The sequence below is a fragment of the Rhinoderma darwinii genome, chromosome 6, assembly GCF_050947455.1.
Source record: "Rhinoderma darwinii isolate aRhiDar2 chromosome 6, aRhiDar2.hap1, whole genome shotgun sequence".
Classification (NCBI taxonomy): domain Eukaryota; kingdom Metazoa; phylum Chordata; class Amphibia; order Anura; family Rhinodermatidae; genus Rhinoderma; species Rhinoderma darwinii.
The window spans coordinates 20,688,198-20,713,907 of record NC_134692.1 but is presented as its reverse complement, the minus strand read 5'-3'; the positions used below and the strand labels follow the sequence as shown (position 1 = coordinate 20,713,907).

Below are 25,710 nucleotides of genomic sequence, written 5' to 3'. Positions count from 1 at the left end.
TAGATAGATAGATAGATAGATAGGATAGACAGACCATGTGTCATTATTATTGGACCCTGCTGCTGATAGGTTATTGTTCTAGAACCTGTGAATGTCGGTGGCCACTGCTCAGGCTATGAAAAAATAAAAAAAAATACTAATAGGTATTCTATTTATTATTTATATAGCACTAACATTGTCTATAACTTGGGTTCTAACTCTTGGGATCCCACACATTTGCTCATGCGGACTAATGAATTTGTATGAAATTTGTCTGTATCCATGGTTACATATTGCTAACACTGGCAACGCTCCATGAAGCTTCGCCTGTTATTGACTCACATCTGTGTCCACCCAAAGTAACCCTCTTGCCTGTAGTACATTTGCTTTGCATGTTTACCTTGGCAATGTGCGTGCAGTACATTCTGCATATATAATGGGTAACCTGAACCGTCTTTATCCTAACAACAGTTCCCCCATTCTACCAGCTAATGGTGTGTGCTATGAGGTTAGTAGCCACAATGTAAGCCACCTTATCACAATAAATAAGGACTATACTGCCACCTAGTGTTGGTATTAGAAAACTGTTTATATAGCAATTTTTGGGATCATAAACTTGAAATAGCCCCCAAAAGAAAGGAAACATATCACAATTGACAGTGGTAGTGCAGCAAAGAGCAACCCTACTACAGCATTTTTCCTTATTAATGTCAATGGATGAATAACGTAATATAAATGCCATACAAATGCAACAGATGGAGCATGTTACACCTTTCTATCATTTCATTTTTGCAATTTCATAAATTTTATACCATTTTGGATGGCTGTTGGCATGTTCACCATAGGCAATATAGGCACTGCTACTAGAGTCAATTTTCCGCCAGGGATGGACTGACAATTTAAGCATTTGGGCTGTGTCCCAGGGTTTATGGCCAAAAGGAGTCTATAATTCCCTTAGCCAAATGCAATGATTACAGGTTGAAGGGATTGTCCGAGATTTAAAGAGGCTCTGTCACCAGATTTTGCAACCCCTATCTGCTATTGCAGCAGATAGGCGCTGCAATGTAGATTACAGTAACGTTTTTATTTTTAAAAAACGAGCATTTTTGGCCAAGTTATGACCATTTTTGTAGTTATGCAAATGAGGTTTCCAAAAGTCCAAGTGGGTGTGTTTAAAAGTAAAAGTCCAAGTGGGCGTGTATTATGTGCGTACATCGGGGCGTTTTTAATACTTTCACTAGCTGGGCGCTCTGAAGAGAAGTAACATCCTCTTCTCTTCAGAACGCCCAGCTTGTGACAGTGCAGATCTGTGACGTCACTCACAGGTCCTGCATCGTGACGGCCACATCGGCACCAGAGGCTACAGTTGATTCTGCAGCAGCATCAGCGTTTGCAGGTAAGTCGATCTTACCTGCAAACGCTGATGCTGCTGCAGAATCAACTGTAGCCTCTGGTGCCGATGTGGCCGTCACGATGCAGGACCTGTGAGTGACGTCACAGATCTGCACTGTCACAAGCTGGGCGTTCTGAAGAGAAGAGGATGTTACTTCTCTTCACAGCACCCAGCTAGTGAAAGTATTAAAAACGCCCCGATGTACGCACCTAATACACGCCCACTTGGACTTTTACTTTTAAACACACCCACTTGGACTTTTGCAAGCCTCATTTGCATAATTACAAAAATGGTCATAACTTGGCCAAAAATGCTCGTTTTTTAAAAATAAAAACGTTACTGTAATCTACATTGCAGCGCCTATCTGCTGCAATAGCAGATAGGGGTTGCAAAATCTGGTGACAGAGCCTCTTTAAACATTTTCTCAAAAATAGAAAAATTAAAAAATTCTCATATACTGTACATAGTATTACAGTTATCCGCCTGTCCCCTGCAGCCTGTTTCTGGTGCAACGACTGAGTCTATAGTGACGTGATATTACGTGACTGCGTTGCCCAATCGTTGTGCTGGACATTACAATACTATTGATGAAATATCACTCCGGTCTACAGTGATTGGACGCTACATCACCATGGACACAGTGTGGCTGGTAAGGGGATTGTAACTATAGGTGGTTAGGGGCCAAACTCCTCCACAGCTAACATCTGTTATATCGTCCTAATTTTCAGGGTGTCTAAGGCCCAGAGAACAGATACCTCCACCCCAATCCTCAATGGCTACGGCTGGGACTACACAATGACTTCTGAGGTATAAGGCCTGGTTCACATTGCGTTATTTTCCTTCCCTCAGAGATAAACATCAAGAGGAGTCCCGACATATACGTCCAAAGGAAGGTAGCGATGTATCCCACTGTATAGGAATCGCATACAGTGGGATACGTCGTCCGAACTCACTGAAGAGAAAGCTACTTGAAGCCCTGTGCCAGGGGAAGCCTCTGACATCACTGTCCATATATGGAGTGTGACGTCAGGGGCACTACCAGTCCTGGAGTCCCCGGTCAGAGCGCTTCTGATGCTCTGGTTGGGGACTCCGTAGTTGAAAGCACCCTGACATCACTGTCCATATATGGACAGTGACGTCAGGGGCTTCCCCAGAGCCACAATCCCGGAGCCGAGCGCTACCTGATGCTCTGCCCGGAGAAGCTGCTAGAAGTATACATTTAACATATAACTCCCGATGTCAGACATGGTCTCCCATGTTTTAAAAAAACGTATACTTTTTTGTGGGATCCCTCAGGATGGAATAGCGTAGTCTACTACGTTATTCCATCCGCCATAAAAAATGTATACTGACGTATACAAACCCGATGCAATGGGGTAATGGCGCCATATGGACACGCCCCCCGGACTCCAGGGCTGAAGTGCGACTTCTGCCCCCTCCAGGTACACCTCTCTGTATACAATTTTATTCACACACATTCTGTTCATCCAAGCGGATATTTTGCCTCACAGACCGGTCGCATGAAGGTCACACGGACACGCTACTTGTTCGACCCTCACATCTAGGATATTTTTTAGGGTTTTTTTCTGCTGCAGTAGAAAAAAAAACATCATCCAAATGTTTTTGAAAAACTCATTCACACCTCGCGTTTAAAAAAAACTGCACGATTTTGAATGCCTTATTAGTAGTAATTTAACCGCATTTTTCCCATTTACTTCAAAGGGAAGAACTACGACATTAGAAAACTGCATATCATTTCCCTGAACTGTTTTTTTTTTTTGTTTTTTTTAAAAAACGCAAACACAATTGCACGTGCCGCAGTTTTCTCCATTGACCGCATAAAAACGTCTTCCGTAAATTCTTCTTAAGGGTATGTGCACACGGCAGCGTCCGTAACGGCCGAAATTACGGGGCTGTTTTCAGGAGAAAACAGCCCCGTCATTTCAGCCGTAACGGCATGTGCAGGAACTTGAACGCCGCGTCCATTACGGACGTAACTGGAGCTGGTTTTCCATGGAGTCAATGAATAACGGCTCCATTTACATCTGAAGAAGTGACATGACACTTCTTTGGCGCGGGCGTCTATTTACACGCCGTCTTTTGACAGCGACGCGTAAATATACGCCTCGTGTGAACAGACAAACGTCTGCCCATTGCTTTCAATGGGCAGATGTTTGCCAACGCTATCGAGGCGCATTTTAAGACGTAATTCGAGGCGTAAAACGCCCGAATTACGTCCGTAAATAAGCCGTGTGAACATACCCTCAACCTTATAGCTGGAAATGTCCATATACATATCACATTCATTATTTTATTTTCTATAGGTTATGTACTACTACTCTATCATCCTTCTGTTATGTATAATAGTATCTGGAGTCCGCAGCCATGTTTATTACTGGCAAGTGTTATTACAATCAGCGTGAACGTGTCGCATAGCAGAGTGAAAGGTCTTCTTTTCCGAACGTCTATTGGTTTGTAGAAGTGTCAGTCAAAACTGACATCCAATCACATGTTAATTCAGCAATAGCTTCCGTGTTTTCTGCCAATGGCACCGGAGGTTATATTCCACAGTGGGGCGGGGTTCTTCTAACCAATCAGAGGAGACGTGTGGCGGACGGTGACAGGCAACACAGCGGACACGGCCGGTGGGCGCGCTGTTACCCAGAGTGGCACTGTGAGGACAGGTACGTGAGCTCAGGGGCCACACTCGGTGCCAGGCTACATTATGGACTGTTCCTTCTAGTGAGACTCACTATGGAGACTGAGAGCACACAGTCCTTATATGATGCAATATTTGGTGTTGTTTATATAATTATCACATGTAACATAATCGTGGTTGCGGCCACTTTAATAATTAAAGGTATATTCCACCCCCATTTTTTTTTCTTTTATTTTTACATAAATAACTGAAACCATTGTGGTGTACATGAAGCCTAAAACGGCTGATAACTAAAAGTTAGATATCCTGTATGTATCATTAAGACTTGACGTCACGTGACGCACTATTTGCGTAATTTGAATTTGCACAAACTCCTGTAATAAATGTCCCTACTGTCCGAATTTTGTCTTTGTCCGCCACTACCTGTATCCCCACATTCCAGGACCAGAACGCAAGGACGCTTCGTACGTAGTGTTGGCCGGTGTACATAGTCACATGACCCAGTTGTCCAATGGCTCCTGTCTGTCACTAGGGGAGAGTTATCAAAACTGTTGCAAAGAAAGGAGCACTTGCCCATCGCAACCAATCAGATTTCACCTTGCTAGGGCGCCACGGCAACATTTGAGGACATGGCCGTAAAATCGAAGAATTATCAAGACTCACTTAATGTTTCCCTATAAGTCTACATGCACGTGTTGCGTATATTTTCTAGGGAAAATAAGCACCAAAACCGCAGGAAATTCGCAGGTAAAAACCGCACCTAATCGTGCGTCTTTCGTGCATATTTTTTGGCGCGGGTTCTATGTTTTGATGCGTGTTTTTATGCGTTTTCATACTGTGGGATTTGGTGCGTTTTTCCTCCGCACTAGGCTGAAACTATTTGCAAGCGGAAACGCCAAATACATTGACATGCTGCGAATTTTAAAATCCGCACCTCAGGTCAATTTGCGTGCGGAAAAATACTGCAGCGTGTACGTGAGATGCTGGTACTATATTACGCTGCAGTTTTGCTGCACGCAAATACTCGCGGCAAAACCGCACGTAATACGCATCGTGACCCTTAGGGAAAATATTTGCAGCTGATTTGTGAGGGTTGTGAGGGTATGTTCACACGACCAAGTTTCAAACGTAATTTGGGCGTCTTACGCCCCGAATTACGTCTCAAAAACTGCTCCATTACGCCGACAAACATCTGCCCATTGCTTTCAATGGGTCTTACGATGTTCTGTGCCGATGACCTGTCATTTTACGCGCCGCTGTCAAAAGACGACGCGTAAAAAAGACGGCTCGTCACTGGTTCGTGTTTGCAACGCTTTAGACCACACGCTGAAAACTGTCGGACGCATGGAAAGTACGCAAAGAATGGTGACGCTTTATCAACGTGGCAGGTCGGCTTCAGACGTTTTCTACTACGAAGCCATTTTTCTTTTTCTTGGTGCCGCCTGTTACATTTGGATGCCAAGTGTCGGCATGGCACAGTACACACACAGTTTTTTGCTGGTGAAAAAGTCTACCTCAATATTTTTCTGACGTTTTTTAGTGCGGTCTTCGACGTGGTTTCCGCGTCAACGGTTGCAGCGTAAAAAAACCTCAGTGTGAACTCCCCCTTATAGGACCAGAAAATAGATCCTTCCTTAAATACTGTATTCGGGTTCATGTGCTTTTTTTAGGTGTGGATTTTACGTTTTGGTGCGTTTTTTTTAATAAACTTGTCAGAGACAATGCTAAGACGGAAACGTGAGATAAATTGACATGCTGCAGATTTTAAAGTCCGCACCGCATGTGAATTTTCAGAAATTCTTCAAAGTGTAGATTTTATTACTTTGGCTCTCATTCACCCTGCAGTATTGTATGATGTGTGGATTTGCCTCCGGCTAATTCGCACGTAATACGCACTGTGTGCATGTGGCCTTATGGTGCCCCATACAAAGATGACAGTCCGCCAAACCCGCTGATTTCTACGGGACCTGCCAACAATCTCTTCAGTGTATGGGCGGTGTCCTGACTCTTCCCCTGTCGGCAGGAAAAGAAGGATCAGGCGTGCGCGTGCCAGTCAGGAATAGCTGGTGGCCGAACGACCCTAAAATGTATGGCCAGCTTTACTGTATCCCGATGTCTTTCGTCAGAGCAAACAAGGGTTGAACAGATTGAATTTTTTCATTGGTGAGATCTAATTCCTTACAGGCCCAAAACCTGAGGCTGTAAGGCTGGGTTCACACGTGGCGGAATTTCACTTAAATTCCGCTGCGGACACTCCGCAGCGTTAATCCGCAGCGGAGCCGTTTCTGCATTGACTTCCACTTCTATTTAGAAGTGTTCGTTTAGACGATGCGTAACATTCCGCTGCGGAGCATAGACTGCGGAGCGGAATTTGGTGTCCGCAGCATGCTCTGTCTGTTGCGGAGCAGTGGCGGACTCATGGCGGAATTTCTCCATTGACTTCAATGGAGATTCTAAGTTCCGCAATGAAGTCCGCAGCTGTCATGCACATGTTATGTGTGCTGCGGATGCGTCTTGCTTTTTTGACATGACATTTCTTCATTCTGGCTGGACCTATGTATTTCTAGGTCTACAGCCAGACTGAGGAAGTCAATGGGGCTCCCGTAATGACGGGAGCGTTGCTAGGAGACGTCTGTAAATAGTCACTGTCCAGGGTGCTGAAAGAGTTAAGCGATCGGCAGTAACTGTTTCTGCAACCGGGACAGTGACTACCGATCCCAATATAGAGCAACCTGTCAAAAACATATAAGTTCATACTTACCGAGAACTCCCTGCTTCTGTCTCCAGTCCGGCCTCCCAGGATGACGTTTCAGTCTAAGTGACGGCTGCAGCCAATCACAGGCCAAGCACAGGCTGCAGCGGTCACATGGACTGGCGCGTCATCCAGGGAGGTCGGGGTGGATGCCGAAAGAGGGACGCGTCACCAAGACAACGGCCGGTAAGTATGAAATTCGTTTACTTTCACTAGGGAAAGTGCTGTCCCTTCTCTCTATCCTGCACTGATAGAGAGAAGGGAAGCACTTTTCCCGCAGTCCGCAGCAGCTAGTCCGCATCAATTTACTGCACATTTTGTGCAGATCCGCAGCAGAATCTGCAACGCAGATTCTGTGCGGCATTGATGCGGACAGTTGCGGAGGAAATCCGCCACGTGTGGTCATGCCCTAATAACGGGAGATTCTAATCACATGTCCTCTTCAGAGTCTAAGGGTATGTTCACACGCAGTAGCAAAATACGTCTGAAAATATGGAGCGGTTTTCAGACATTTTTGTAGCAGCTCGCGTTTTTCGCTGCGTATTTTAGGGCCGTTATTGGAGCTGTTTTTCAATGGAGTCAATGAAAAACGGCTCCAAAAAAGTCCCAAGAAGTGACATGCATTTTATCACGGGCGTCTTTTTCCGCGCGTAAAATTACACCTCGTGGGAAGAGGACACCGTAAAACCCAATGGGCAGATGTTTGAAAAATACGCACCACAGCTGAATTTCTGCTCTGAATATTTCCGCAGCGTGTGGATGAGATTTGTTAAATCTCACGCGCTTTGCTGCTACTAAGTACAGATCTCACCACCTGCATTTAGATCCAGACTCGATAGGCCCATTATAAAGAGTCCCAGGTCCTGGTGTCCAAAACTTATGGCACTCCAGGACTTGCAGTATTTATTATATTTGCATTACTGTGTTACCTTATTTCAGTAACGAGGTTGTAACCTGATGATGTGATGTGAGGGTTGTACATATCGTGTGAGATCTTCCATATTCTCCTATTTACTTTTTTTTTTTCCTCTTTTAGGTAAAAGAAATTATTAAGGAAACACACAATAGAATGGCTGCTGTGAGTAACTATTCTTGTAATCTGTCGTCGTTATTTGCACCGATGACTACAACTCCCAGCTCGAGGTCTGTAGCTGTCCTGGTGGTAGTTAGGCTGGATTCACACGAGCATGTTCGGTCCGTAAAGGACGGAACGTATTTCGGTCGCAAGTCCCAGACCGAACTCCGTGCAGGGAGCCAGGCTCCTAGCATCATAGTTATGTACGACGCTAGGAGTCCCTGCCTCTCCGTGGAACTACTGTCCCGTACTGAAAACATGATTACAGTACGGGACAGTTGTCCTGCATATTCCAAAACCTGTTAGAAATAGGAAGATGACAAAAGTTAATGTTAAAATTCTCTTTTCGTTCTACTCCACCACCGGTCCCCGTCAGGCCTGCGTGTTTACTATGGCTCAGGGGCAATGTGACCCTATTGACGCATCGTTTTGCGGCAGCAATCAGACAACGCGGCAATGTGACTTGACAAACACTGGGGACCGAAAGTGGCGTGTAAATTAGAAAGTTGTTTTTTTTTTCTATGTTTTACAACTTTCTGCTCTTTGGGGGGCAATGTCCAGATCTCAGACAGCCGCTTCAGACGAATAAAGTTTATCGTAGTAAGTGATGATAGTAGGATGATTAGTCCTGCAAATGTCTCGTGTACTTTTTGTATCCATTCCCCACACCTAAAAAGATCTCTGCTTGCTGTTCGTTAACTTAAACAGTCTTATTAACATTAGGTGTCCGAATTCCTGCCCTGAATACTTGCTGCTCAAGTTGTTACAGTGTATGAGCCCTGTGCATCCAAGTCAACAGGACATGATCAGTATAGATTGTCAGACACTAAGGCCCCATGCGCTCGACAGTAGATTTCATCTGTAAATACGGTCCGTAATTACAGATCCATTCATTTCTATGGCCGACGGACACCTGCCCGTATATATACTGGAAGGTGTCCGTGCCGTAGAAACCTTCCGTAAAAAATAGGACGTCTTATTTTATTATTCTATGGACCGTGCTCTCATACGGTCCTCAAATGCAGATGACAGTACGCAGCCGGCCATGCCCGTAATCACGGACCGCGATGACCGGCACTGTCGTGTGCATAGAGCCTGAATGTTTCCATCACGTGTAGAGATCTTGAAAATGGTGCAGAATTAAAACACAAAGGGGGAGATTTATTAAGACTGGCGTTTTATTCTGGAGTAAGATGTGACCAGGTTAGTAAGATGTGACCAGGTTAGTAAGATGTGACCAGGTTAGTAAGATGTGACCAGGTTAGTAAGATGTGACCAGGTTAGTAAGATGTGACCAGGTTAGTAAGATGTGACCAGGTTAGTGAGATGTGACCAGGTTAGTAAGATGTGACCAGGTTAGTAAGATGTGACCAGGTTAGTAAGATGTGACCAGGTTAGTAAGATGTGACCAGGTTAGTAAGATGTGACCAGGTTAGTAAGATGTGACCAAGTTATTAAGAGGAGCACATTTCTAAATAATTTTGTTGCATTTTCAGCCTTCTGAGCGGCACTAAATAAAATTAGAAGATGCCACAGATTTTTCTAAAAATTTCCGCTAGTTTCTGGCCCAAATGTCACAATTTATGCAAATTTTGGGCCGTTTGAAATGTTTTTATGCCCGAAAACTGATGTTTTGTTTACTTAAAATAGAATCGGAATAACCTTAGCACTTGGTACTAGCATTAGCGCAACACACAGAATTTTAACAGTTGTGTCAACATAGTTTTCTGTGAGCAAGATCGGAGAGCGGCTTCTGCTGTGGGGGACATCTGAATGGCCCCCACGTAATACTACATAACACACGCAGCGGCCATTGTAAGGGAAATGATCTCCTTCTCCCGGGGAGCCGCGGAGGCTGCATTATGATGGGGTTGTCTGTCATGAGGCAGACCCTTGAACGCTTACAGGGGGTTAAAACAGACATATAAAACACACATAAGTGTGGTCTTTGAGGTCTGGGTTAACCTCCAATCTTGAACAAAGGGGACATATTTCTTCTGTTTAGTGGAAAAATATCTGACTTGTTCTCCCTCCATTGAAATGATCTGCAGTAATGAAAAAATGGTCTTTTAAACCGTAAATAATAGTCCTCTGATTTGTGTTTTCCAGGCCCTATGTAGCAGAGCCAGACTGGTCACCTACCTCCCGGGGTTCTGCTCTCTCGTCAGACGGGTGAGGGGGACCCGAGCTTTTTCTGCTGCTGGATCTTCAGGCTCTGATGAACCTTACATTGCCACTACGCCCCCTGACATATGTAAGGCGTCGTAATGCATGCTTACACATAATGGTAGCGTCATATAAGGGATATGTCCGTATAGGTGTCACTTAGATGAGATCCTATAGTGCGCTGCATTGTAGATGGGGTTTACAACAATGCCGGAAGGAAACCAGTGGAATGATTGCAGCTTGAGATTTGTTTAGTGAATAAGACATGATAAAAGATCAAGACTTGAAAGGTTTGCGATTCAGCGCTTATATAGTCCACAGCAAATTGGCCATGTGTGAATATAGCCTTACATGGACACTGTATAGAAACACTATTAAAGGGGTTGGCCGCTTTGTTTTTTCCACAAATGTTTGGGAAACAGCATAGCATGAATACATAGTTATTAGAAGATCGGCGCTGATGTTTTCCTCTAATACACCGCCACCTTGTTAGTACAGCCCTCTCCACAGATTGCACGTCACTCCTATTCTGAACATAACCGCTGATGGTGGGGTGTGTGACCAGCCAAGTTCAGAATGGGAGCGCCAAACAAGTCCAAGCAGATGGCTGTACTGACAAATAGGGGGCACTTCACAGAGGAAGACATTGGCGTTGGTCTTCTAATAACTGTATTAATAAGTGGCCAACCCTTTCACCTGGCGGTTTGTTGTGCCATGCGGGCGTTGCTCTGGTCATATTTCAGCTCATGTCAGCACTGCTGCAAGTGATTAAAGGGGTATTCACCACTTAAACATTTATGTCTGATAGATTGAGGTCCCTTCTCTGAGGCATTTATCTCCAAAACGGAGGTCACCCGACCCGCCTGGTGAGGCCGCTGCCACATTCAATCAGAAAAAGGAATGCATGTGTGCAGCTCTCCATTCATTCCTATGGGCGTTAACTAATTTGCGCGGCCACCTCTCCATTAATTTCTCTAGTTTGGAAATAACCCTTTAAAGCGAACACTACAATAATAAGTTAAAGAGTAACTGTACTTCCAAAGATCTTTTAATATGTCCTAGATACATATCAGAAGTTTTGATGTGTGGGGTTCTGGGTGCTGAGACCCCCACCATAGCTGAAGTGAAGGCGCAGAAGCACTCGGTCAGTACACTCCACCTTCGACTGTGATCGGCGTTCTCTGTCAGACTGAAGATGGCTTACATAGGACATCTATAAGACTGTCTTTAGGGTGATGAGGAGAGACGATCACAGCCAAAGGTACAATGTGCTCGGCTGAGCGCTTCTTCACCTTCGTTACCACCATCAGCGGGGGTCTCCGCACCCAAACCCGCACCGATCAAAACCTCTGGTATGTCTCTAGGATATATCAAAAGTTTTCTGAATGTGCAGTCACTCTTTAAGCTGGTTGATTGACCGGTATCCCCTGTTCTCAGCTGCTGCAGTTACTGTTTTTTGAGACCCTGAGGTTTTCTCTTGTCTCCCCAGTACCGCGAACAGTTTGGCCTGATGAAGTAATGGGCCCTTTTGGTCCCCAGGATCACCGCTTTCAGCTACCCGGAAATGTTGGCTTTGATGCTCACGTGAATGGAATGAACAATCAGAGGAAGGTTCAAGTTCAAAGAAACTTACCGGATCTCCTGTCTGAACCCGCTGCGAGCGAGAGACACGAGTTTGTAATGGCGCAGTTCGTCAATGAATTTCAGGTAAATCACATCCTTCAGCATTGCCCTATTACACCAACTAATAATCAGTACCAAAGTACAGGGGCTTGTTTGTAATAAAATGTCTTGTAAAGCTCCTCTGATGTTTTCTATATTTAGGTCATTGCATAATATTTAAAAAATATACAGTTTCCAATATAATGATCTTTAGAAAATGGTTTTCTTGGATCATTCTCGCTTCGTAAACCTAAAGGGATTTTCCCACCATACTGTGATGACACTTAAATATATGCCATTACTATCCAATAGATGGGGGTCTGACTGATGGTACCCTATCAATACCTAGAATAAAGGGGCATAAAGCTCAGTGGCCCCTTCTGTATATTTTTCCCCGCACTGTGCCCCTCCCAACCTGACGCTGAGCAGTAACTGCAACTGCGATCTCTGCACAGATTCTGCTTGGGAGAAACGCTCTGCTGAGAGAAGCTTTACCTAGTAGTGTGACACCTCTGTTCTAGGGATCACAAAGGGTCCCTGCGCTCAGACCCCCACCAATCAGATGGTGATATAAAATCCTAACAATACGCCATCACAGTATAATAGGAAAACCCCTTTATTGCTAAATTATTATGTTTTTGGCTTTCCATGGTTTATTGCCCCAGTTATAGACTTGTCTGTCTCTTTTTATGCTTTCTTCCTCAGAAATTTTTTACATTATTTGTCATAAAAACGTAAGTAATTTATTTATTTTTTTCAGGGAAATGAAGCTGCTCTTCAGCTGCAGCAGGAGGTAAACAGCATAGGGACGTACTTTGAAAATGCAAAAGTAGAGTGTGCCATGCAGTCCTGTCCAGATCTACTGAAAAAAGGTACTAGAAATACCAGCTCTACGATGGTCTCGTTATTCATAGTGCTGAGTAGTATTCCTGTAAGGGATGTCGGATAGCAAGTGGATGGTTTTAGCTTTAACTTTGTCTAAAAAGTTAAAGGGGTAGTCTCTTTTTCCAGAAACCGCACTACTGTTGTCAATGGGCTGTGTCTGTAAATGGAGCTGTCCTGCAAAACTAGACAAACCCATGCAAAAGAGGGGCGCTGTTTCTTGGGGTGGGGGAAGCAAACACTTTTTATTTCTAATGCTGTACAGCTCCATTAACGTTGATTGATACGACTAATAGTAGCATTTTCTCCTCTGTGGTGACAAACTGTTACCCAATTTCCCTGTTCCCAACCAGAGCGGTTACCTCAATTGTGAGCACTCCGCTGCTTCTAACCCTCGCTCCCATGTATCTCTATGGAGAGTGGCTGCGCAGTCACACTAAACGTATGGACTGGGGCCCCTCGGTATTGGTCGGGGCCTAGAGAGCACACCCTCCACTATTATAAATTTATGACCTGTCTAAATGACAAGTGTTAAAAGTAAAGCGTTATTGTTGCGTTCCCAACCTCCCGGCTCTTACAGAAACATGGCTACACCTGTCTGACGCTGCTTCCCCTGCTGCCCTATCTTATGGTGGTCTCCACTTCTCTCATACCCCCAGACCTGAGAACAGGCCGGGAGAAGGAGTAGGTATACTTCTTTCCCCACACTGTACTTTCCAGGTCATTCCCCCCCGTGTCCTCACTCACATTTCCCCCCTTTCACACCCTCAGACTCTTCCACATTTTCTCCTTGCTAGTGGCGGTTGCCTACCGTCCCCCTGGTTCACCCCACCGGTTCCTGGATCGTTTTGCTGCCTGACTTCCACATTTCCTATCTTCTGAAACACCCACTTTCATTATGGTTGATTTTAAAGTCCCTTTTACACCGGCCGATAATCGGCCGGTGCAGCGAGCGCCGATCAATGAGACAGCGTTGATCGGCGCTCGTTTGCTCCTGTCACACGGAGCTATGGATGGGGATGAGCGTTCGTTATTCCGATTTCTCGTCCGCATACATTATTATCATGTCGGCAGCGCCTCTCCCTGTTTACACACCAAGATGCGCTGCCGACAAGGATAATATTTCACTTTTCTAAAACGATACGACCAGCAGATGATCGAGCGTTTTTTCGTTCATCTACTGATCGTTCCCCTGTTTACACAGAGCAATTATCGGCAACGCTCGTCTGCCCGATAATTCTCCAGTGTAAAACCCCCTTAACATCCCCATTGGTAATCCAATCTCTTTATCTGCATTTTGGTTTCTGTCTAACTTTCCCCCTAGGCCTGTCACAACTTACTAATTCTCAGACATATGAAAACGTAATTTCACTTGGTTTGGTATTCTTCTGACTTTGCCAAATCTCCTCTCCCGCTCTCTGACCACAACCTTCTCTCCTTTACTATAAAAAATGTTCTGCCTCCTCAGGATACAGACATCACACATACTACATGCCATTAACAATCAGCAACTTCTAGACACTACTCATCATTCCCTACCTCTTCTCTCTCCGGACCCGTCCTGCGCTGCTAACTACCAACCGGTCTCCAATCTCCCCTTCATCTCTAAATGTCCCATTACATCGGCCGATTTTGGCCGGTGCAATAAGCGCCGATCAACGAGACGACTTGTTGATCGGCGCTCGTTTGCTCCTGTCACACGGAGCCATGTACGGAGATGAGCACTCGTTACTCCGCTTGCTCGTCCCCATACATTATTATCATGTTTACACAGGGAGATGTGCTGCCGACAATGATAATATTTCTGTTTTTTGAAACGATACGATCAGCAGATGAATGAGTGTTTGCAGATATAGGCTTGTCTATAAAGATCTATCATCTTCCCTAATCTGGCTACTTTCCCTGGCTCCCTATTACATTTAGTCATCAGAAGTTGACCCCCTCATTCAGCAGTGTCCCCCACACGCCATACACACTGATGCACTTCATGTCCGTCATACACAGATTCAGCCTGGTGACGGCTCATGCAGCTTTATGTTACTACTTCATGTGTATAAAAGATGGCCGGACCATTGTACTGAACAAGCACTTTTTACATTTTGTGTCTCCCTCATTTCCTCTTAGATTGTAAGCTCTTGTGATCAGGGTCCTCTCTCCTCTTGTTAATTGTATATTAGTTTTGTCACTATGTAATGTCTGGTATTGTCTGTACACGTTCCCTCTGAATTGTAAAGTGTTGCGGAATATGTTGGCGCCACATAAAGATCATTATTGCACGACCCCTTTAACGCCCATTCACTCAGCACTTTTTTGGGTGGAAGGGCAATATTTTTGTATTGTAACATGTAGGAGGACTTGTTGCTCTTTTTCTTTATTACTACAGTCGAGCATTTGAGGAAAGTCATGCGTAGTACATACCATATGAGTAAAGCTAATAACACCCATATTATGGCCGTGACTATTTTAAAGCTTGTCTATTGATCATATTACAAAATTGCTATTTTTGTAGATCGAGTTTACAGTAAATTCAGTAGAAAAAAATCACTCTAGTTCTGCCAAAATTCCTGATAACCTAAAATAAAAGTTTATTTACGTTGACGATCAGGATATCATGTCGTGTGGCTATAGTGTGGCTGCTGGCCGGCTTATCAGAATTATATTACACGTGCTGTGAATTGTGGCTTGCGGCTGATCACATTCTCTGTAGAGGTCAGAACGAGTGCATGGGGACTTTATTGTAACTTCGTCCGCCTTCACTTTCATACAGAGGCATATGGAGGTTTTCTTCCATACAAATCCGACAAACAAAATTGTAGCGTGCGTTATTATCCCCTAGAAGCATTGCTGTGTCCTTACATACGGCCAGAGGGACACCGATGGTATACGGCCCCTGTGCAAAAAAACAGTATATGGGCCCCTCGCTCTCCAATAATTCACTATAGAGCACCCCTTTATGTCTCTGAAACAATCCACCAGTCATGGGGACTATGAAGTTGGTTTTTTTAGCTTGGCCCCTGACATGCAATCTAATAGACAGTAGGAAGCTGCAAATCTGGGCAAGGGCCCCAACTACCATGATGTGTTGTGGTAGAGGAGTATTTGGGCCCCCCTAGATATTATTGCCCGGGTGTGACTGCTATCTCTGCACCCCTATACCTAGGCCCTTAGGCAGGAGGATAATTAAGTCTGTATTAAGACGAGCGTTGTAAAACTCCTCTGTTTCATCAGGGAAATTTTACATCCGAGTTGAATCCGTATTGTCTGCGACTCTGCGTGCGTCCTGATTGTTCGTTTTTCACGTCTGTGTAGCATTAAAGACCATCAGTGTTTCCCGTCCATCAATCAAACCCTTCCTGCTTTTCTTTCCAGCGTCTCCCAGCACGCCATCCCATCCATAACAGAGCGCATTCGTGTGCTGTACTTTTGTTTTCACGGACTCATTGACTTGAATGGGCGAGTCTAGTGCGAAAATCGGACCACAGTAGCGTGTGCTGCGAATTGTGCAGAAAATCGGTCGTGTGAATTGGTCCATTGGCTTTAATGTGTCAGTATTCAGTCTGCGTGCTGTCCGTTCCACACTCAGGCAGTGCACAGACCTGAACAACGCTGAGTAGGCCCTAGTGCTAGTCAGTTGGTGCAGGGTAAACAATACACTAGTTGCAAAGTCATGCCGCACTAGCTAGTAAATTGTCATTAATGCAGATGTAAATTAAAATGAAAAAATTATTCTGAGAAATCTTATGCATTTCTAAGCCCCAGACATTTTAATAATCCTTAATGATTATTTCATCATTGATTGTCTTTAGTAATGGATGTTTCATGTTACTGGTTCCCTCTAGTGGTGGAATGGGGACTGGCAGGTTATTTTCTGATACGTAATTTGTATTATATATATATATATATATATATTTATATTACACACGAGTCCAGCAGCACAGGCAGCTTCTGGGTGCAGGCTCAGGGGAACAGACCCTCGTCACGTGTATATACAAACAGCAAAAAATAGGCAGCGCTCCGTAGATCAAGTGAAAGAAATGAGGTACTTTATTACCACGGAGGGAAACAAAGTACCCCATTTCTTTCACTTGCTGCCTATTTTTTGCTGTGTGTGTTTATATTATATATATATATCTCATAATGTTTACTAACCGATGTAATTCACAGAAGTTCAACACCATAATGTGTATATGAAGTATTGAAAATACAAAAATATTTTATTCACATAGTTAATTTATACAATAATAAAAGAATCCATACAATAAAACAATACCAACAATAAAAACATGGATACTCAGCTGGGAATTGGTCTAAATATGCACAAATAGTGTAAATCTCACAATTGGAATGGTACAGGATATGTATACTGTGATTTATAAAGAAGTCCCCCAGACGAAGGCATTAGCGCCGAAATGCGCGTTGGGGTGGAGCTCAGTTGTGGTTACTCCGTCTCTCGATAATGGGTATGTTTAAACCTCTATACTATATCCTAATTCTTTGTGGAATATACTCCTCTATCTCTGGTCTTTCCGCAGCACAATATATGTATGGCACACAGGCGTTCATGTCATGATTATAACACTAGCCACTACTTGAAATGGTTCGTAGATGTTTATTTATGTGTTCATGACATTTACTATAAAAACTTCTTTGCCTCTGCCATACCTGACTTATGTAATTAGGTCGACTTCTTTATAAATAACAGTATACATATCCTGTAGCATTCCAATTGTGAGATTTACACATGTTTCATGCACTATTTGTGCATATTTAGACCAATTCCCAGTATCCATGGTTTTATTGTTGGTCTATGGATTCTTTTATTATTGTATAAATTAACTATGTGAATAAAATATTTTTGTCTTTTCAATACTTCCTTGGTTCCCAGCATCCATTCTTTCTTTTTTGGTTCTATATATTCAGTAGTGATGCTGTTTGGGTTTTACACCCTTGAATCAACCCATTTGAAGTCCAGACATATTCTATTTTTGCATTTCTTCTAATGGGATACATTGATTCATGTTGCTATTTAGGTTTTTTATGAAAGTATATGAACCAAGTCTTCCGTATGTTCTGTCTGTATGGATGTTATTTAGCGGACATGTTAGTGGTCATCTGTCTTAAAGGGTAACGAAACTTTAAAAAGAACTTTTGACGTGTCATAGTGACCTGTCAGAAATTTTGATCGGTGGGGGTCCGACCACTGAAACCCCCACTGATTGCTAAATGAAGCGGCAGAAGCGCTCGGGTAAGGGCTTTGCCGATTCGTCTCTGATCGGATTTCCAAAGAAAGCCGAGCGAGCGGTGTATGGACTCATAGACTTTCTGTTGAGCCCGTACACCGCTTCGAGGAAAGCAGATGAGAAACTACGCGGCACAGCGCTCATCCGATCGCTTCTGCCGATTTTATTTTAGTGATCGGTGGGGATCTCCGTGCTCGGACCTCGACCCGATCAACACTTCTGACATGTCCCTATCATATGTCAAAAGTTTTTTAAAATGTTTTGAGACCCTTTAATGCTTAATAGCATAAACATTAACACTAGTATTCATGTCCGTGACCTCCGCGTCTCATCCTTGATCTGTTTTTGTCTTTTTCCGGTGGTTTAGTCCAAGGTTTTACTGCATTTGACTGGTACATAAAGAGATAGCAAATTAATAATTATAATCATTCATTATTTATATTACCGTGTAGTACAGCTTCTTTTTATATTACAGATTTTGCATCAATGTTCCCCGAGATTCCCAATAGCAACTTAATGGTATTAACAGTGACACAGAGAACTGTGAACGACATGACAATGTGGAGCGAAGACGTCGATAATGAAAGAGAATCGATGCTGGAAAAGGTGAGTGTCTCCAATATCACGCTGGCTTCATGCTGACACATTAAGAATCGCATAAATGCATTTAAGTAGCGATCGTAACAGAAAACTCCATTATGGAAAATAGCAGGGCTTTAACCTCTTAGCGCTCTGGTACGGACTCTGGAGCTTAGTCTGCGCCATACACGGCGGGGGCCGGCTATTTCATACCGCTTACACGCTCCTGCTACGGCCTATTAGGCCTCCAGGTCTTCGGTCAGTGCTCTATAATTCAGCCTCGTCAGAGGTAGGGCTTAATAGTAGAGCACAGATAAAGGCAATACATAATTATTGTATGATCCATAGATCGCATGGTAAAGTCCCCTAGGAGGACTTAAACAGAAGAAAAAAATGTTGATAGGGTATTCCCAGAATCCCAAATTTACACCTATACATACTAATTATTTTTTTCTAACAAGGTGTTCTTACTAAACTTTCTCAGTACATTGTATGGTATTTCAAAAATACAAATCGTCCCGCAAAATAACAAGCCCTCCTATGGCTGTGTCGGCAGAAAAATAAAAAAGTTAAGGCTCTTGAAATGCGACGATGGAAAAAAACTCACGTAAAATACAAAAAGTGGCTGTGTCCTCCAAGGGGTTAAAAAGAAGGCAGGTCCGCTTCTAGCTATACCTTACCCCTACAGTAGCTGTGGCGGCGGAAATGTAGCAGTACATGCCTGCCATTCTTTCCTCTGACATCCATATGCCCTAACAGGGCATGTGGACAGGGTTTGACATGGTGAGACGACCTCTTATAAGAGGGCTCCAGACAGCGACTGAAATGGTAATATAATTTGGCTTTTACATTTTTAGTCTTAGGAGTCAAATGTGCCCAAGTGCTATTTTTTTAAGCCTGGTGGCCTGTTTAAAGGGGTTGTGCCAAGATCGACATTTATCACCTATCCACAGGGTAGGGGATAAATGTCTGATCGCTGAGACCGCCATTGATTGACAGTGGTACCAAGCCCCCCCCCCATGACCGCAGTGAGGTGGAGTATAAAAGTGGTGCAGTCAAGCATGCGCAGTGCTGACAGAAACAGCCGAGCGCTGTACTTGCCTATCTCTGTGAGATATGGAGCGGCAGCGCGTATGCTCGACCACCGCCTTATTGAAACTCCTGCATTTTTCTTTCTTTTTTTTTTTTCTTTTTTGACCAAGACTAAAATCCATAATTACTGTTTGTAAATGCGGCATTGCTGTCAAATTTCCAACAACGGTTTCTTTTCAAGGGGTTTTCCAGCTTTAAAAAAAACAAAATGTTTCTTGGTGCAAGTGAACTGGAAATAAACTCCACTTTAAAATCTCCCGCCCCTCCCACACCAACAGTTCAGTGTCCCAAGCTGGTCTTTGTTGTCATCACTGCTGCAATGTCGTGTCGTGTCGATTCCTGACTGTGGCAGACAATTCCTGCCGCATCTGTCGTGGTCACGGATTGAAATTACAAGTCATCAGGGGACCACGGAACCATCTGTGTGGGATTGGCGGAGGATTTGAAGGTTGAGTAAGTCGTTATTTTAACCCATAATCACCTTAATTGCACATCTTTTTTTTTTTTTTCCAAGTTTGTAAAACCATTTAAAAAACCTGCAACTGTGATTGGAGCAAAACAGCGCACCTGTCCCTATAATATGCCGCCATGTTTAAAGTGTACCTATACTTTCAAAAACGTTTGACATGTCATAGTGGTATGTCAGAAGTTTTGATTGGTGGGGGTCCGAGCACTGAGACCCTCACCGATCTCTAAAATGAAGCGTCAGAAGCACTCCGATTTCAGAGAGATCCATAGAAAGCCGAGCAAACGGTGTACGGGCTCAATAGAAAGTCTGAGTCCGTACACTGCTCGCTTGGCTTTCTAATGTAAGCCGAGATTAAAGTAAGCGACATAACGCTCAACTGGTCGTTTCTGCTGCTTCGTATTAGCGATCAGTGGGGGTCTCGGTGCTCGGACCCCCACCAATCAAAACTTCTGACATCTCACTATGACGTGTCAAAAGTTTTTGGAAAGTATCGGTAAGCTTCAAGTATGATGACCGATCCGCCAGGACTGTCTATCTTCTCTATTCCCTTTACTCTGGATGTGTTCGGCACTGAAGTTTTCTATCCGGAAACAATTTGCAGCATCGGCGTGAACATGAAATCCTCGGCTCCAGCCTCTTTTTGTTTTTGTGGCGACTTGTCTCGGGGGCTTGTTCTGGTCTGTTGCATCTTGCTGTTGTAATGCGGTCTAATTATTCATTAATTGTCATATTTCTCAGCTCATCACCTCCCTGTCAACTCCAATCTAACAGCAGTGATGGTGTCTGCTTGTTAGATGTAACCTCTGCGGCGAGGTCTCCCGGAGCTTCTGCTTCTGTGTGAGCGGAGGCTTTACTAAATAATGACGTTCTGTTACAATAGCGCTGGACCTGCTGCACTTACATCACGGGTTAATGTGTTTATTCAGTGACTGTCGACACAGATCTAGAGAGTGATTAAAACACTAGACGTGAGCGCAGGTTCTTCCTTCAGTCATTCTCCAGAATACGTCTCCTGTTTTTGTGAAATTTTACCCCATTACTGAGTTCTTTTTTTGGCGAAGTATATGTGAGGAGGTTACCTAGTATTCTTTTTTTTTTTTTTTTTTTTTTCTTTTTTTTTCCTAATTTTTAGTTTAGTTCCTTGTAGTTTATAAATATGCACAGACCTGGTGAGCTTGTGCTACTTCACAGCAGCTAATCTGAAGGGTAGAGCTGCAGTGTAAATCATGGGGCAGGGAGAAAGCAGCAGCTGTAGCCTATAATGAGACAGGAGGATTTCAGACTTCAGTTAGACTATGCAGCAGTCACTGATTCTAGCCATGTGGTTTGCTGCTCCGTGAGGGCGGATTTACGCTCATCGTAGAAAATTATGGCGTCAATCAGATTTTAAAAAATCTGCACTGATATCTGCACGGGTTACATGCGGATTTCATTAGGGATTTTGGTGCAGATATAGTCACGTATTTCACAATGAATAAAGTCCACGGGATTTGCGCAACACGGCATATTTCGGAATTAAAAGTCCCCAGAATGCCTAAGATCCGCTGCAGATTATTTTTAGGCTGTGAATGAATGGGGTTTATTAAAGCCCCATTTACTTACATTGTACTGTGTTTTGTTGCAGAATTGTGGTGTAGATTCCGCAAGTGAAATTCTGCAACAAATAAGCAATGTGTGAATTTGCCGTTTGATGGGGGTGTTTACTGCCCTGTCGATCTTCCGTAGGGGAGAAATAACGCCAGGTCGGAACAGTCACGTTCTGCATAACTTTAAAGCCACACCGACCTCTCCTGACGCATTTGTGTACGTTGGAAAAAGTGGCACAGGGGCTTCATAAATGTGGCGTTCAGCCTGAATGGCATATTTTTCTGTCTGACATTGGGAAATCTGCCCTAGTGTATATAAACAGAACATCACGGAAAGCTGGACACCGCTCTACGTATTGGGGGAGATTTATCAAAACTGGTGAAAAAGGAAAAGTGGCAGAGTTGCCCGTAGCAGCCAATCGGGTTACATTTTTTCTTTTTTAAAAGGAGCACTAAAAAAAAGAGCAGGATCCGTTTTTCTAAATCCCTCCACCATGTCAGCAGATGATTCCTGCATTCATTTTACATTATAAAGGCGAAGACTGTAAAAATAGGTAAACACTGAATCTTCATCACATGACGCCCCTTCTTCTACATACATTTTTTATCCTTAATTTATTGTAGGCGTTTCTATGACCTCGCTGTCACATATGACCCATGTAAGATGGTCTGTAACCAGACACTTAATACTGCGGTAACATTTTCTTTCTCATTCCAAGTAAAACCACAAGTCTGGGAACATTTCCAAAGCTGAAGTTTGACTCCATGTTGTATGATTAGTTGCGATCATGTCAGCGGCTTTATTAGGGAGGTGACATTCGCTCCTGTTCTGGGTGATATTTATTTTGTACCTTCTACATGTCGTCTCCTATGCAGCCAAGAATTGTGCGCTGATCGTCCGCTGTGCTACACGGTATAATGTCTTTATCGGAGGCTGGCGATACTTGCAGAATAGACGCTTTCTTTTACTTTGATTTTCCTTCGATCATGACGAGTAATTGGTTTGTTTTCTTTTTCATCCCCTTTCTAGTTTATTAATGGTGCCAAGGAAATCTGCTATGCCCTGAGATCAGAGGGCTACTGGGCAGACTTTATTGACCCATCATCAGGACTGGCGGTAAGTGACCATGCCTCTGGAACAAACATAGTGTGTTTATTTTACATGACCAAGTAAATTAATAAGACACAATAATATCTTGTCCTGTTCTACTCCTTCATTTTTTATGTTTTTCACATCTTCCCTTTTCTCGGCACAAAACCGAACTGAGCACATATAGAGCTGTATATGTTTTTACGATAAATAAGGGGCAAAAAGTCCACATTAACACATGTCGTATTTGTCGCGATTCCCTAAAAATTTATAGTAGACGGAGGAAGGGGAAGCAGCTGCAGTCTCATTCCATTGCTGTGTCTGTGAGACTGCATGCTGTGATAGGGGAAGGGGGAGCAGAAGTATTTTTACAAGCAGCCTGCATTCTGCTGATAGATCTTTAGGAACGCAGTGGGATTATTATTATTACCATTCACTAATATATTTGTGAATTTTTACCAGCGTACGGCTTCGTTCACATCTGCGCAAGTGCTCCGTTCCGTCTGAGCTTTCCGTCGGAACGGAGCCCTGACCGACACAAACGAAAACCATAGGTTTCCATCACCATTGATTTCAATGGTGACGGATCCGGTGCCAATGGTTTCCGTTTGTCTCAGTTGTGCAAGGGTTCCGTTGTTTTGACGAATCGATACCGTAGTCGACTACGGTATTCATTCCATCAAACCGATGGAACCCATGCACAACTGAGACAAACGGAAACCATTGGCACCGGATCCGTCACCATTGAAATCAATGGTGATGGAAAAGGAAACCTATGGTTTCCGTTTTTGTCTGTCAGGGCTCCGTTCCGATGGAAAGCTCAGTCGAAACGAAGCCTAAACCTAAGATTATGTTATGCAAAATCTGAGATTCTTCTCGGCTTTATGTTGCAATGCCTGTTCTTTGTTTTTATTAGTACTTTGGGCCTTACACAAATAATACTCTCTACGAAACTGATGAACGTTATCGCCATCTTGGATTCCGAGTCGAAGACCTGGGCTGCTGTAAAGTGATCCGTCATAATGTCTGGGGCACACACGTCGTCGTGGGAAGTATATTCACCAATGCTCCGTCTGATAGCGCCATCATGAGGAAGTTAGGAGAAGTCTAATACAGAGTTTTACTGCCCAGCCACTACCTCCATACTTGATGCTTTATCTCCCCTGAAATGGGGAAGAGAAGCCACTTCAGAGAACAAACTGTACAAGCATATTTAAGTAATATAAACCTATCATTTATTTATGAGAAGCCGGACCACCAATGAAATCATTGTAAATTATGTGACGAGTCAATCTTTTTCCTTAAGCATACAGCCATTGTGAATGGATTCAAGAATTAGATCTTTAATAAAAAAAATGTTTTACATATTATATGTACATTAATTGAGTTCTGATTTATGTTACTTTCAATGTGATGAGCGATAACACACAAATCTTAAAGGGGTTCTCCTTTGAATTTTATATTGATGGCCTATCTTTAGTAAAGGTAGTCAATATAAAATCGGTGGGGGTCCGACTCCCAGCACCCCCGCCGATCAACTGACTGAAGGGACCGCGGCGACAAATGACCCTGCTTCTTCAACGTTTACCAGGCACAGCGCCATACACATCCGTAGTGGCTGTGCCTGGGATTGCAGCTCAATCCCATTCACTTGAATGGAACTGCACTCCCAGGCACAGCCGCTAAGTATGTGTACGGTGAGATGCCTGTAAAGCGTTTGTGCCGTGGCCCCATCAATTGGCTGATTAGACTAGGTTATCAATATCAGATCTGTGGAGGTCCAACTCCCGGCACTTCCACCGATCTGATATTGACGACCTATCTTAAGGATAGGCCATCAATATAAAATGCCTGGACAACCCCTATAAGAGTTGTCCAAGCTGGTAACCATTAGCTGATCATGGGCAGTTCTGCTGGAGCCCTCGTCTCCCTCCCTCCCCCGTAATCAGCTGTTACTGCCAGGGGAACCTGATGCTATATAATCATTCTCTCCTGCAACAATGCTACAGGGGCAATAAAAGATTACACCCTACTAATTGGCTAATTGACTCAATGGTTGTCCTTGTATTTGCCATAGTGAGGGGCACTGTTTACAGTGGCTCTCCATTCTGGTTAATAGAAGGGGTGCCAATAGGTGAACGCAGCCCTTTACTCGCACAATCCTAGAAGTTGTCCTACAATGTTTAGGCTCTGTTCACACTGACGTCATGGTTCTGTTTAGTCAGATTTCCGTGCAGACGAGCATAGTCACCTGCACAAGTCTACCCGGTCAACAAGAATGAAAACTTGATGCGTCTCATTGTAAATCAATGTAGTCCATTAAAAGTTGAATCCATTGCGAATCCTTTAAGGTGGGAGCCATAAAACATGAAAAGGGATTGTCTGGTTTTAAAAAAACACTTGTATATTCCCTATTGGTGAATTCTGAGTTAATAGAGGAGGGTCCTTTATTCAGGACTTTCATCTATAAGCCAAAGTTGAGAGCAGCTACTAAGAGCATTTCTCAGTCTGTGGGACCCACCACTTTGAAATACATAGACAGCCCATTGATTTCAATGGGACTTGTGTAATGCTTCATTTCACCTGTGGTGGCGCTACAAGGGTATTGAACATTAGCTGCCAGGTTCCCCCATAGATTACAGCTGATCGCTGCGGTTCCAGCAGTAGGTGAGCCGCTCATCATCGGGGTACACCTCTAATATAAAACAATTGTCCAAAGCGGTCAGCCCTTTTAAAAAACACTGGAACTGGCGTCATGTAAACTTGGGTCAAATTAAACTCAAAAATTTGTGGACGTTAAAGGATGAGGCAAAAGTAAAAATTATTATAAGGTATTTATTTATTTATTTTTAACTATTTGCATTCAGAGCCTTCTGAGGGATTTCCGTTGCCCTTTAGAATATTTTTGACAGGAAGAATAGCGCAGTCTTCAGCACCGTTCCTGCCAGCAAAAATACTGTAAGCCCTACAGACCCCATTAAAGTCAATGGGGTCCGTGGGTGGTATATAGCTGTGTACGGCACAGCTGTCATGGCTCTGTTATAAACTTTACAGCATTACATTTCCATTTGTGAGAATTGAAAGCC

General features: G+C 43.6%; 1 protein-coding gene across 1 annotated transcript; it reads left to right on the top strand.

Moving 5' to 3' along the window:
- Nucleotides 1–3,955: 3,955 nt before the first annotated feature.
- MMADHC (metabolism of cobalamin associated D) lies at nucleotides 3,956–24,002 on the top strand. The gene is made up of 8 exons (XM_075829271.1): nucleotides 3,956–4,056; nucleotides 7,820–7,861; nucleotides 9,968–10,112; nucleotides 11,514–11,731; nucleotides 12,447–12,558; nucleotides 18,284–18,414; nucleotides 22,565–22,651; nucleotides 23,541–24,002. The coding sequence occupies exons 2-8, from the start codon at nucleotides 7,853–7,855 to the stop codon at nucleotides 23,733–23,735; spliced, it is 897 nt and encodes a 298-aa protein (XP_075685386.1). The 5' UTR covers nucleotides 3,956–4,056; nucleotides 7,820–7,852; the 3' UTR covers nucleotides 23,736–24,002.
- The last annotated feature ends 1,708 nt before the right edge of the window (nucleotides 24,003–25,710 follow it).